At 47.5% G+C, this 13,842-nt stretch overlaps 1 protein-coding gene across 1 annotated transcript in view; it reads left to right on the top strand.

The window, feature by feature from the left end:
- The window catches only part of LOC106812925 (breakpoint cluster region protein-like), a 33,834-nt gene that overhangs the window by 17,078 nt on the left and 2,914 nt on the right, over positions 1 to 13,842 (top strand). The window contains exons 4-15 of the mRNA XM_014816935.1: positions 4,963 to 5,082; positions 5,631 to 5,770; positions 6,023 to 6,099; positions 6,781 to 6,890; positions 7,620 to 7,898; positions 8,427 to 8,550; positions 8,891 to 8,988; positions 9,374 to 9,475; positions 9,689 to 9,858; positions 10,883 to 10,944; positions 11,212 to 11,289; positions 12,017 to 12,151. Of these exons, the coding sequence (XP_014672421.1) occupies positions 4,963 to 5,082; positions 5,631 to 5,770; positions 6,023 to 6,099; positions 6,781 to 6,890; positions 7,620 to 7,898; positions 8,427 to 8,550; positions 8,891 to 8,988; positions 9,374 to 9,475; positions 9,689 to 9,858; positions 10,883 to 10,944; positions 11,212 to 11,289; positions 12,017 to 12,151 (1,495 nt within the window). The remainder of the gene's footprint in view (positions 1 to 4,962; positions 5,083 to 5,630; positions 5,771 to 6,022; positions 6,100 to 6,780; positions 6,891 to 7,619; positions 7,899 to 8,426; positions 8,551 to 8,890; positions 8,989 to 9,373; positions 9,476 to 9,688; positions 9,859 to 10,882; positions 10,945 to 11,211; positions 11,290 to 12,016; positions 12,152 to 13,842) is intronic.

Below are 13,842 nucleotides of genomic sequence, written 5' to 3'. Positions count from 1 at the left end.
TTGATGCAGGAACGACGTTGGCGATGACGATGACGATAGTCTGTAGTCGACGCAGGCACGACGTTGGCGATGACGATGACGATAGTCTGTAGTCGACGCAGGCACGACGTTGGCGATGACGATGACGATAGTTTGTAGTTGACCCAGGCACGACGTTGGTGATGACGATATCTCGTACTTGACGCAGGCATATACGCTGGCGGTGGTGATGGACAATAATGACGATGACGATAGTTTGTAGTTGACGCAGGCACGACGTTGGCGATGACGATGTACGATAATGATAGCTCGTAGTTGACTCATGCACAACGCCTGCAGGGTGATTACGGTGGCCGTGATTAGCGAAATAATAAAGCTGTGATGAGCTCTCAAGGGTTGTTGATGATGATCTGCATAATATATGTTGGCAACATCGCGCGTAAAATCGTCGAGGATTTGTAAACGATGTTTTCGTGCGTTCGTATGTTTATCCAACTATAAACGAATGCAGTATAGTTTAAAGCTGCACTCTTGCGTTCATTTTTGTTTGATGTTCGCAGCGGTGGCATTCAGAACAAAGCCGCATTTATATGTAAAATCGAACGCTGTGTATCTGAGCAGCGACGTCCGCCCATGCGTGTGCGCGTGTACGCGCGAGCGGACGCCTGGTGTCTAAATGCAAGCGGGAGCGGGTCTATCCATCTCCGTGTCACGCGTTCGTCCACGCGACGCCGCGCACGCCCCCTGCCGACGGGCGGTCCTGCCCCTCTCGTGCGGCCTCCCGCTGTGTCCGCCAGGGAGCGCGCCGGTGCTCGTGCCTCACACAAAGCGGCTTCGCGTCGTCTGCCAGGCGCGGCGGAGAGAAAGCGAGAGAGAGAGAGAGAGGGGGGGAGAGAGAGAGAAAGGGGGAGAGAAAGCGAGAGAGAGAGAGAGAGGGGGGGAGAGAGAGAGAGAGAGAGAGAGAGAGAGAGAGAGCAAGAGAGAATGAAAGAGCAGAGAGAGAGGGGGAGATAGGAGGCCGAGAGAGGCGCAGAGGGGTGGAGATTAGGGAGGCGAGAGAGCGGCGAGAGGGAGATAAAGCGAGAGGGAAAGAGAGAGAGGGAGGAGAGCGAGCGAGACGAGAGAGAGGGAGAGAGAAGAGAAAAGAGAGCAAAGAGAGAGAGAGAGAGAGAGTAGAGGGAGGAAGAGCGGAGGCGAGAGCGAGACCATGGAAGGAGAGGAGGGGGGAGAGAGAGAGAGAGAAGGGGGGGAAGAAGAGGCAAGCGAAGGGAGAGAAAGCGAGAGGGGAGAGGAGTAGAGAGAGAGAGAGAGAGAGAGAGACGAGAGAGAGAGAGGGATGGGACGAGAAGAGGGAGAGAGGGAGGGAGAGAGAGAGAGGAGGGACGGTAGAGAGAGAGAGAGAGAGAGAGCAGAGAGAGAGAGAGAGAGAGCAGGAAGCGAGAGAGGCGAGAGAGAGAGAGGAAGAGGGGAAGAGGAGAGAGAGGCATAGGAGAGAAGAGGGGAGATGGAGAAAGAGCGAGATAGAGAGAGAGAGAGAGAGAGGGGGCGTGAGGGAGAGGAGAGAATGAGCGGCGAGAGAGAGGGAGAACAGAGAGCTTGCTGTCGTCGCGAGCGTTCCCGGCTTAAGCCGTCCACGCGCCCGCGTCTTCCTTTGTCGGACGGCATGCTCTAAGCGCTAACTGCTATAATGAAAGTCCCGCCTCGCCGCGGGCATTAATTCTTTTGTTCCTGCGAGAAGAGGGGAACACGCCAAATTAGGGGAGATGAGCAGGGGAATGTGTGTGGTGGAGGGTGAAAGAATCGGAGGATACGGAGTAAGACGAACGAGGAGAAGGAGTGGTCCAGTGGGGTATAAAGTTAGAAGATTTAAAGACGGTTAAGAGAAACAGTGGAAATAGAGTAGGGGATAAAGAAATGGAGAGGGAAAAGGCGAAGGTAGAGTAAAGGGAGAGAGAGAGAGAGGATGAAGAGAGAGAAGAGAGCGAGAGAGAGAGAGCAGAGAAGAGAGAAGAGAGAGAGAGAGAGAGAGAGAGAGAGAGGAGAAAAAGCGAGAGACGAGAGAGAGAGAGCAGACAGAGAGAGGAGGAAAAGGTGAGAGAGAGAGAAGAGAAGAAGCGAGAGGAGAGAGAGAGAAAAGAGAATGAGAGAAGGAGAGGAAAAGATTAGACAGAGATAACGAATAACGAGTGACAGAGGAATGAAGGGATCCAGAAGGACTATCACAGACTCAAATGAATATAGCTCGAGCCGGTGAGAATATGAGACAGCGGGAGAGGGATGAGTTTGGTGGGCGAACGATGTGGACGAGGGATAGTGGAGGAAGGTGGAGCTAGAGAAAACTAAGGAACGAAGTTGCAGAAGGAATGGCGGACGCGAGAGGAGAGATCTGGAGAGAGCTAGAAGACAAAGCTAACAAGAGGGGGGTGACTTTGAACTAGAAGTGTTACGGAAGAACGAATTGAAAGAGGAGGTAGAAGAGGAGCTGTACAGGGCTAATGAAGGAGAAGGGAGGGAGTCATCGAGGTGAGTGAAGCCACTTTGAGAGCGTTACCCAGCGAAGTGTTTTTCATCTTGCGGCGCCAATCGTCGCGCGGCAACAAGGTCTTCCGACGCTGAGCCCAGAGAGCGAGAGAGAGTGAGAGAGAGAGAGTAGAGAAGCGTGAGAGAGAGAGAGAGAGAGAGAGAGAGAGAGAGAGAGAGAGAGAGAGCGTTTATGTTATTAAAGGCGGCTCGATCCGCCTCGTAATCAATGCAGCGCTCTCGCTTCGGCGCCCTGCCCGCGCGCACGCATCCGTGCCTGTCTCCGCCTTGCACTCACATAGTCGCTCTCACGCCGGTCGTCCGCGGGCTTCGGGGAATAAACGTCGCATATACCCGCTCGAAACCAACTCTCCTCCCCTCCCCATCTTCCTCTCCCCTCCACCGAAAAGCATCTGAAATCTCCCGAGGTGCTAAAAATCGAGATGAAAAAGGGGGTGTGTTGCTTCACTTATATATACAATTATTCCCTTCGATATTCTTCGTGTTATTTCGCTTTCAATCGCGGCGCGTTCGGGCAGGTATAGAGACGACGCTGACGCCTGATTGATCGCCTAAGTTGCCGTCAGATGGCGACGCTAGAACACTAGCGCCCACTCCTCCCCCTTTCATCGCCAAGCGGGAGAACCTTACTAAAGTGGGGGACACACCATGCGAATTTATTCGCTCGTTCGCAGCGAAATTCGCATGGTGTGTCCGCTCAAGCGCGGGCGAATTTCGCTGCGAATTTCATCCGCACCGAAATTCGCAGCGATCAAACATGTTTGATATTTTCGCTGCGGATTTTTACCGCTGCGCACAAATTCGCATGGTGTGTCCGTGCAAGCCGGCCGATTGTTATAATGCAGCGAATCATTGATCAGTATGCTAATCACGTGACCACATGACTGTTGGAGCCATGGCGGAGCCGTGTGGCGCCAGTAGATCGCGTGTAGTGTGTCCGATGCGGACGTGCGAATAAGTCCGCATGGTGTGTCCGCTCAATGATCGCATGCGGGTGCGAATATTTTCGCCGCGAATTTCGCTGCGGATATTATCGCCGCGGACGTGCGAATAAATTCGCATGGTGTGTCCCAGGCTTAAAACACGCAATTTAACGTGCGGCCATTTTGCTTGCGATAACAGTAATAATAATAATAACAGTAACGACAACGATATAAATAACGATAATGATAACAATAGCGATAATTACAACAATTATGATAATGAGTGGCGTCCCACCATAAAACAATAGAATCTGAAAAAAAGTTGGGATACGTTGAACTTTCGCTGACGACCCATCAGCCAGCGTCGTCGTCGTCGTCGTCGGGGTGGGGGTTGTGTTACTCTCCAGCAGATGTCGCCACTATATGCCTATATCTCCACCAGGTGTCTTCCAGTTGATGGTGACAAACAGTCACAAATTATTGTAATATTTACAAGCGAATCCTGATGAGACATTTTAATTAAAATGTACGTGTACCTACCACAGGAACACGGCAAGAAGAGCGATGGAAATTTTATTCAGAGGTTTTTTGCATTTGTCGCTAATCCTGGATGCATTAACGGTTGCGCAAATCTTAATAGAGGTTGGTGGAATTTCGATAAAGTACTACTGGCGGCTAAATTGCGAACGGTTTATTGCGAGATGTTACAAACATGTTGCCCGGCAACTTCAGACGCGTTATATATGTTAAAGCTTGTGATGCAAATAATAGTTTGCCATTATATATGTTATCGTTTCTAATGAAAACAGTAAATTTCTGTTAGATATGTTTCCGCATGTAATGCAAACAGTATATTGTCGTTATATATGTTATCGCTTGTAATGTAAACACTATTTTGCTGCTACATATGTTGACGCCATATGTGTACTAACGAAAACAGTAAATTGCAGTTATATGTTACCAAGAGCGTATAAAGAAGTGTCTTCTTTATACGTTCTTGATGTTACGCTTATAATGTACACATCTAAATTTTAATATCACTCAATCTGTCAGTTTACCTGTCAATAATTTTGAACATTCGATGACAGACGATGACAGACGATAACGATGGCAGGCGCTGACGATAACAGACGATGACGATGACGACGATGACGATGACAGACGCTGACGATGACAGACGCTGACGATGGCAGACGCTGACAATGGTAGACGCTGACGATAGCAGACGCTGACGATAGCAGACGATGACGACGACAGACGATGACGATGATAGACGATGACGATGACAGACGCTGACGATGGCAGACGCTGACGGTGACAGACGCTGACAATGGTAGACGCTGACGATGACAGACGCTGACGATGACAGACGATGATGATAGCAGACGCTGACGGTGACAGACGATGACGATGACAGACGCTGACGGTGACAGGCACTGACGATGACAGACGATGACGATGGCAGACGCTGACGATTGCAGACGCTGTGTTTGACGTTAGCTTGTTGCTTTGTTGGCAGGATCTGTTGAAGTACACAACAGACGACCATCCCGACAAGCAGACGCTCAATGTTGCACTCAAGATGACGCAGTGCTTTCTGAAGGACTTCAACGAAACCACGCAGAGGAATGGAAAAGTGGTAAATGAACACTTATCGAACGCGTTTGGACGAGCTTTAATTAAATGTTGGAGTTTTATTTGAAAATTAAGTTTTTCACCAAATTTGTAAAAAAAATTGAGGCATATTTTCTGGAGGAAAAACGCGCAGAGGTTTTTTTCCTTTTGTTTAGCTTTGAATAGTTGGAAGGTCAGTGACTGGTCGGCTTGCATTGTGGAATCTTAGACTCTGTATGACCAGGAATGAATAAAAACAAATTTGTTCTTATTCACTCCTGGTATGATGAGTGGGTAAAGTGTTAGATATCATAAACCTTCTATGCAGAGTTACGCTGTGCTGTCTAACTACGTTAATTGTTCGCGGGCATTGTAAAAAAAATGGCTCGGCCAACCAGTGCGTGGCTCGGCTTGGCATGACTGTGCTTCCGTAACAAGAGAACTGTAGGATCATATTGGTCGTGTTGTTGCGTGAGCTGCAATGGTAATTGCGTGACGGTGGGAGCAGAGCAATAGTCGAGTTGCACCAACGTAGCTGGATCTCGCTGATTGAGTGCATTCGCTTGCTTTCAGCCGAGCAGCCCGGGCCGACCGCGGCTCCACCTGGTGAAGGATAGCTTCATCATCGAGCTTTCGGAGAATCATCGAAAGCTGAGGCACGTGTTCCTGTTTGAGAACGCCCTCGTGTGTGCAAAACAGAAACTAACCGGCAGGTGAGTTTTCCGATAATGTTCCGTGGAAACTATAAAGCTCGGTACACATCTGGTACCCGTAAATTGGTTGGTGGAAATCTAATAGAATTAATTCTGTCCGTATGCAGCATTTTTTGTCCACCGTCTTTCTTTGTGTCTATCTTCAAGTGCTAGAAAAGGAAATGTTTGATTCTGCTCCAAGTTTCCGGAAGTTTCTCATCCAAGTCCGTTGCTAGCGACATGACATTTGTTGACTGCACCGTTCATTTGCAGGCACACGTTCGCGTACGAGTGTAAATGGTACATCCCACTCTCTGAGCTACTCATCGTCGAAGACATCGAGATGAAAGGTGAGAAAGATGGCCGCTCGTAGGATACATGTTAGTTAGACTGGCGTCGCTTGTGATTTCACGGGCGACGCGCAGCGCTGTGTCTATATAGCATTTGCAGTGACGTTCGTCTAAGATGTGTGCATGATAGCGATAATTGCGTCCTGGATTCATATAGATCGAAATTTACCAAACGCGTGTGCCCACGACCACAGTCTGTTAGGGCTGAAACGTAAGGACATACAAGCCAAAGTTATAACCTGTGGGTAACTCCTCAAGGGTAGTAGATAAAGCAGTAGTGATCATCAAAGGTTAATAGCAAGCACAGTAAGCATAGAAGTCGGATGGGCATAAACTCGGGTCAGTGATAAGGTGGGTATATAGATTTGAAGTATTAGTTCGGCTATAGAAATAATATAGGTAGACATATTTGTCTAGGTAGGTGTCTTTACATATTTCTATGGGTGCAGCAGACATAATTTGGAGTTAGGGTAAGGAGAACATGAGGCAAGGGTGAGAAATAAAAGTGGATGATCGTACGTGATCGTCGTGTGATATAATATAGGTATATATCGATGGGTGTTTTACAAGATGGCATGTGATATATATAGGTATATATCGATGGGTGTTTTACAAGATGGCATGTGATATAGATAGGTATATATCGATGGGTGTTTCATGAGATGTCGGGTGCGTTCGCAGATGGTAGAGAGCAGGCGGAGAGCCAGCGGGCCGAGCTGGAGGTGCTGAGGGGGAGGGTGTCACAGCTCAGGGAGCAGCTACGTCGTGAGGAGAAGCTCTGCAAACAACAGGTCAGTGGCCGTGTGTCTCTGTCACAGACGTCTCTCTCTCCCTCTTTGTCTCTCTCTCTCTTCCTTTCTCCTGTTTCTCTCTCTTCCTCTTTTAAGCCATCATAATTTTTTTGGCTCTCTCAATCCACATCTCTTTCTCTCCCCTCTCTCTCTCTCTCTCTCTCTCTCTCTCTCTCTCTCTCTCTCTCTCTCTCTCTCTCTCTTTCTTCTTTTTCTCAATCCCTCTCGTTTGATCTACCTCTCTCTCTCTTATCTTTCTCAAACTCGTGCGCTCTCTCTTTCCTTCTCACTCCACACAATCTCATTTTCTGTCATGATTTAGAAATAGACATTGGCTGTATAACATTAATATATACATATAACGATATATATATATATATTATATATATATAAAAATTCCTGTCAATCCACCCTTATACCAGGCTGTTATGCAGCGTTCGTAGAACAATAATAAGGTAGCTTCGACACGAATTGTCCAATCCGCCTGCACTAACCAACAAGTAGCTCTAGTACTAGTAGTTGTAGCTAATCAACATTGTGTTATGTGCATTCATCAACACGTTGTCCGGTAAGGAAGTGTCCGAAAAGTCGTCAATTTGGCACGAAAATCGCGTTCAAACTGTTCGTACCCGAATGACCTCGCAACAACAACATGCATGCGCGCTCGATCCCCCCGTACGTATCACATCTATCTCTCACAAATCCTCGGTGCTTCTCCTCTCTGTGCAGAAGTCGGGGTCGCGGGGCGGTCGCGTGAGCCGCACAGTACTGAAGCTGCGTAAGAAGCTAGCGGAGCAGGAGACTGCACTCGTGCTGGCGCTGCCCAACCTCGTGCTGCGCGTCTGCCACCGTCACGGCAAGACCTACACGTTCCTCGTGTCGTCCGACTACGAGCGTCTGCACTGGCGCGACGTCGTCAGCAAGCAGCAGATAAAGGAGGCGCGCAGCGGTGGCGCCGCCACGCCCGTCAACATATACGACCTGCAGGAGACACTCGGCTCAATCAAGGTTAGTGTGGTGTGTGTGTGTGTGTGTGTGTGTGCGTGTGTGTGTGCGTTGTGTGTGTGTGTGTGTGTGTGTGTGTTTGTGCGTGAGCGTGTGCGTGTGCGTGTGCGTGTGCGTGTGCGTATGCGTGTGCGTGTGCGTTTGTTTGCGCGTGCGCGTGCGTGCGTGCGTGCGTGCGTGCGTGCGCACGCGCGTGTGAGTGTGTCTGTGGCACGTAGTGTGGATGGTTAGGGATAGAAGGAAAGTGATTAGAGTGGTGTGTGTAGGGGATCGTAGTGGATGAAGAGGTAATCTGAGAGGTGCGGGGTATGGACGAGGTTAGTGTGGGAATATCTAATTTGTAATTAAGTTGGTGTGGCCAGATATTTTAAGTTGGGATCATGGTCAGTTCGGAGGAAATGTAGGCCCCTAGATAAGATTTTCACTATGTACACCATCAAAATGTGGACTACGATAGTTGAGTAACTTACTGGTTGCCTGTCATTGGCTGTCGTGTGCTAACGTTGAGCGACTGACCTTTTGTGTTTGCAGACGAAGAATGTGTCTCAGTTTGGTGCGGTGCTCATCAATGCAACAGAGCAAGAGAAAGAGGAAACCATGACAGGAGACCTCTGTGTTACCATACATTCCATACAGGGCCTCCAGCAACGTTGTGGTACGTGCACACCTCAAATCTACCTTAACCCTGCCAGGCCATAACTTGGGGGCCCGTTGCCAGAAACAAATGCAAGAAATCCTACCAATTTTTTCTTACTTTAAAAACAATATTCTTTCAACAGTCTACAAGAGAAATTTAATGTTAAGAGTGAATTTGTTTCTGAAAATGGGGCCCGGCTGTGAAATTAGAACCACTCGGTACAGTGTAGGCAGTTCGTGTGTATTGTACCAACGTAATGCCGTAGAATTCAAAGCGGGTGTGGACTAATGTAATGTCGTTGCCTAAATTTAAGTGCTTGTGTTTTCTGCTGCTAATGTCATATCTATATTTTTTGCAGATACGTTCTGTTGTCTAGAGATGGACTCTTACGGTCATTTCTTCCTCAAAGCACGAACTAATATCTGCCTGAACACTAATGAACCACACTGGGATCAGGTGTGTGTGAGCAACTGTAGCAGCTAAATTCATCTCACTGTACTAGCAGATATGCCGACAATAACCTTCGTTGAAGTAAACTAAGGGCATATATGCATGAATAACTATTGCGAAACATGGTACTTGTCATGGTGCCTTGCTATAATCACCAATTTTTTATTCATTCGTAAGAATCTTCTGCAGATTTCTGGGATTTTGGTTTTTAAATTTATCATTCTATGGATTACTGAGAAATCTTGGATGTCATATAATATGCAGGGTTCGAAAGCAACGGCAGGCTAAGTATTGTCAACATTTCAAACTGTGCAACGGCTAATAGCAGTGAAAATAATTTCATTTATATTACCATTTTACTATTTTACTACTTGCCCACTTACTTCCTCAGGAGTTTGTACTGGAGATGGAGGGATCGCAGACACTCCGCATACTCGTCTACGAAGTGCACCCCAGCTCACCAGAGGTTCTGCTAGGCAAGGGCACGCTAGAGGTGAGGGTACTGCAGTGCCGAAAATCTGTCAACGTCTACCAGGAGTAACCCGCAGGGAGCCCGTTGTTCAGAAACAAAATTTGTTTAAACGTTTGTTTAAATCGTCAGAATGATTATTCCACGGTTTTATCACCAACTTTTCCTTATATGCCGGGTCTATATACACGCCTATAGCATTGCTAACGCGCTGATGTTCACTTGTTTTGTCAACAGCTGAGCGAGTCGTGGCTCAAGGACAGGGAGTCGCAGCGTCAGACAATCATCATAGAGAGCATGCTCGTCACACTCTCGTTCAAATTCATCTCAGCGAAGAACACGCTACGGCGTCTGCCGTCGCGCTGGGATGTCGGCGTGTTCGGCGTCAACATCCGAACACTCTGCAAGTAAGGCGCCCTCTGGTGCAAAATCTCTCCCGCAAAGCGAATCCTACCCAAGGCATCTCTAGGCACAAGCCAGGGGGATAAACCAAACTCCACGACAGATGGCGCTCTCGCTCTGGCTCAATTCACCACTGCCACAAGTAGATTTTCCGTTACAATTTGTAACGCTTTTTTACCACAAGATTTACAGCGGCCAGGTTACTCGTATCCTATGTAATAAGATTTGTACTATTAAAAGTTGCAAAGAGAATAAAAATTTGACCATTATTTTATGAGAAATTTGATAAAATAGTGATACGAAATAGTGCGCGTATTGTGCGCCCATTTACTACTTTCAAATCATTATGCTGTTTACTAAACTAAGTTCGTGTTTATTCATTGTTTATCATGAATTTTTTGGATGCTTGCCAATATACCTAATTCTCGAATATTGTCTTTGATAAATTTTTGCGTATTCAGCTTAAAACATCTCAATTTGTTCACCAACAAACATGCAAATCATAGAAATTTCTAATGTTATGTTCAGCGGCAACTTCGCGGCCGTTGGATTGCCATTTGCTGGATTTCCCCGGAGCTTCGCCCACTTGAAAAATAGTACCAGCCTTGTGGCAGTGGTATCCTGAGTTGTACGAAGGGGGTACTGCATGCAGTTTGGGGATAAACATGCACGCGGATTTTTCCACTGCGTATGCGTGGGATTTGACTCGAGCATACACACGCACGCACCCACGCACGCACGCACGCACGCACGCACGCACGCACGCACGCACACACACATATCTGTGAATTTCGTTGATGGTCCAGCTCTCACGAGCTCTTGTGCTTGTCGGGTTAACATTTTTGCATGTACCTTTGGTTTCCTAGTGGATATATGTGTGATATATATATATACCTGATATTTATTTTGTCTACAAAATCGCATTCTATCATGAACTCACTTGTAGTAGATTATCAGGGAAATGCTGTAGTCGTCTATTGTTTCACTGACTGTGATGATTCTAATCTGACATTAATTGTTTAAACGCAGGAAGGAACGCAGCAAGGTGCCATTCATTGTGACAGCGTGTGTAACAGAGGTGGAAAGACGAGGTGAGAAATCAGAATTATGTAACTTTATATGTAAGAAGTAACCAATAACACCTACTAGGTGCGCTAAACTATAAATTCTACGGAACTAGAACTTTCTCCCACAGATGTTTCTATAAATCATAACAGGATCGCCATTATGGTTTCACTGTAGTACATATCTTGCGTGACTCCTTAAGTCGCTTCTCTTTCACCGGACATGTTGTGTAAAGATACCAACTGTTATGAATAATGGTAGCAGTAATTCTATGCATTGTTAACACCTTACAGGCATCAGAGAGATGGGAATATACAGAGTTTCTGGAGCCTTGTCAGAAGTACAGAAGTTGAAGAGCGCATTTGAGACTAGTACGTATCATGAGGCTATATACAAAACGTTGTTGTGCAGCTACTGCTAACAAACGCGTTTGTATTTAGAAACATGTAGCCCCTTTTGGCCTTTCTGGTCAACGTTTGCGAAACAATCACAGGTACTGTCGAGTTATTTTGCCAAGTTGTCCAAGCTTGCCTGCCCAAACCGTAATTGGTTCTTGATGTCATTGACCTTGCACCATCTCGTTTATGCCCTATAAAGGTTGTTTGTGCCTAGCATCATCTGATTGCTGTGAGACCGTCCCTAAAATCCCAAACGTTTTATTGAGGTTACTCTCAGACAGTGCCTGATTGTGTAGCTATTAGCTAGTCTACTCCAATATATAAACTATATAGACATGATGATGACATATAAAGTGCGAGAAATACGCTTGCAACAGTTTATTTGTTAATATATATATACACTTGCCCGCGCATGCACGCACGCACGCACGCACGCACGCACGCACGCACTCACGCATAGCACGCACGCACGCACGCACGCACGCACGCACTCACGCATAGCACGCACGCTCGCGCGCTTACACATTTATTTATATATTTATTTTTATACGTGTGGTTGTGTGTGCGAGCGTGTGTGTGCGTATGTGCGTGTGTGCGAGCGTACGTGTGTGAATATGGAATATATATCTGGTCATACACTTTCTGGCAGTTATTGCTGGTCATTCGTCATAGTAATTACACGAGTGTGTTTACCCTGCAGGTCAGCTGGAAGCTGCACGCATCGTCTGTGAGTCGGACATCCACGCCGTAGCTAGTGTGTTGAAGCTTTACCTCAGGGAGCTTCCAGAGCCCCTCTTTACTGACAAGCTGTATCCCGACCTGCGCGATAGCTTCAGTGAGTGTTAAGCCTGGGATACACCATGCAAATTTATTCGCACGTCCGCGGCGATCATATCCGCAGCGAAAATCGCGGCGAAAATATTTGCACCCGCATGCGATAATTGAGCGGACACACCATGCGGACTTATTCGCACGTCCGCAGCGTACACACTACACGCGATCTACTGGTCCCACACGGCTCCACCATGGCTCCAACAGTCATGTGGTCACGTGATTAGCATACTGATCAATGATTTGCTGCATTATAACAATCGGCCATTATTTGCACTATACTGGTACCTGTCCCTTCTCACAAGCTCGATATAGGCCTATATCGAGCTTGTGAGAAGGGACGGGTACCAGTCTATATTCGCAGGTCCGCACGTCTGCAGTGAAAATATCAAACATGTTTGATCGCTGCGAATTTCGGTGCGGATGAAATTCGCAGCGAAATTTGCCCGCGCTTGAGCGGACACATCATGCGAATTTCGCTGCGATTTTACAATCGCTGCGGACGTGCGAATAAATTCGCATGGTGTGTCCCCCGCTTTAGGCAGAGCATGCTCTCTGTGTTGTTCTCTGTGCTCTGTGTTGGGGGTAGGGAAGGGGGCTGTTGTTGTAGGGTGGTTGGTCGAGTCTATTCTTATATTTGTTGTCTTTACCAAGGCTCCTGTATCCTAGAGCTTCAGCTGTAGCCTTTATGCATTTTTTTCTGGCTTCTCCTATATCTTTCCTCCTTGGCTCCCTGCCTGTCTCCCCCGCCACCCCTCCTCTCTGGCTCTTCATCCATCTCCTTCCTGACGCCTCCACTTAACCTGCTTGTATCCTCGGCCGCTTCCTCCTTCTTCCCCTTCACCTCTTCCCCTGTCTCCTCCTCTATCTCACCACCCTATCTCTTCCTCTACCTCTTCTCCCTGGCCCCCTCTCCATATCTTATTCTTGTACCTCTGTTGGTCTGTTTTCCCTGGTTCTTTAACTCACACTTCTTCCCTGGTTTCCCCTCACAACTCTTCCCATGTTCTCTATCCCTTTCAAGGTGGGGTAGTCAATACACAGGGGCGGATCCAGAGGGGGGTCGAGGGGGTCCGGACCCTCCCTTTTTACCACAAAAAAGGGGAAAAAGCATACACACACACGCACGCACGCACGCACGCACGCGCGACACACACACACACACACACACACACACTCTTGTTTAGCGTCAGAAAAACTAGAAGTAAATCTTTAATATATATGTAAATTCGTTATAAAAACCTAGAAAGGGGCAAAGAGGGGTCTGCAGGCGTCCAGGGGACCGAATCTGATAAATTTTTGCATTCTAGACATCAAAATTACTGCTCAGATGCTCTCAGAATGCACCAATTTATAAAAAAAATCTTGGGAGAGATCCCCCAAACCCCCCCTAAGTGGCCTTCGGCAGCATTTTAAAACACTAGAAAAAGTAAGCAAGAAAAAGTGCCCTTTATTTCTTTTTGGACACCCCCTTTTCAAAAATCCTGAATCCGCTCCTGCCAGAGCGCACACACACCGTCGGAGGGAGAGCTTCGCACAAGCAGGACGACGCCCGAGAAGGTATATCCTATACTAAGGAAGGGGCGCGGAGCTATAGCCTACACACGACGGGGAGACACACTGCCCACCCACGAACTTGCGCCGAGCCGCGGAGCACACGACTGGGAGAGACAGAGACGGCTACAATATTAACCC

Source organism: Priapulus caudatus, unplaced genomic scaffold, assembly GCF_000485595.1.
Source record: "Priapulus caudatus unplaced genomic scaffold, Priapulus_caudatus-5.0.1 Scaffold701, whole genome shotgun sequence".
In the NCBI taxonomy this organism is placed as follows: domain Eukaryota; kingdom Metazoa; phylum Priapulida; class Priapulimorpha; order Priapulimorphida; family Priapulidae; genus Priapulus; species Priapulus caudatus.
The sequence above is the reverse complement of the archived record's forward strand: the minus strand, read 5'-3'. Positions and strand labels throughout refer to the sequence as shown.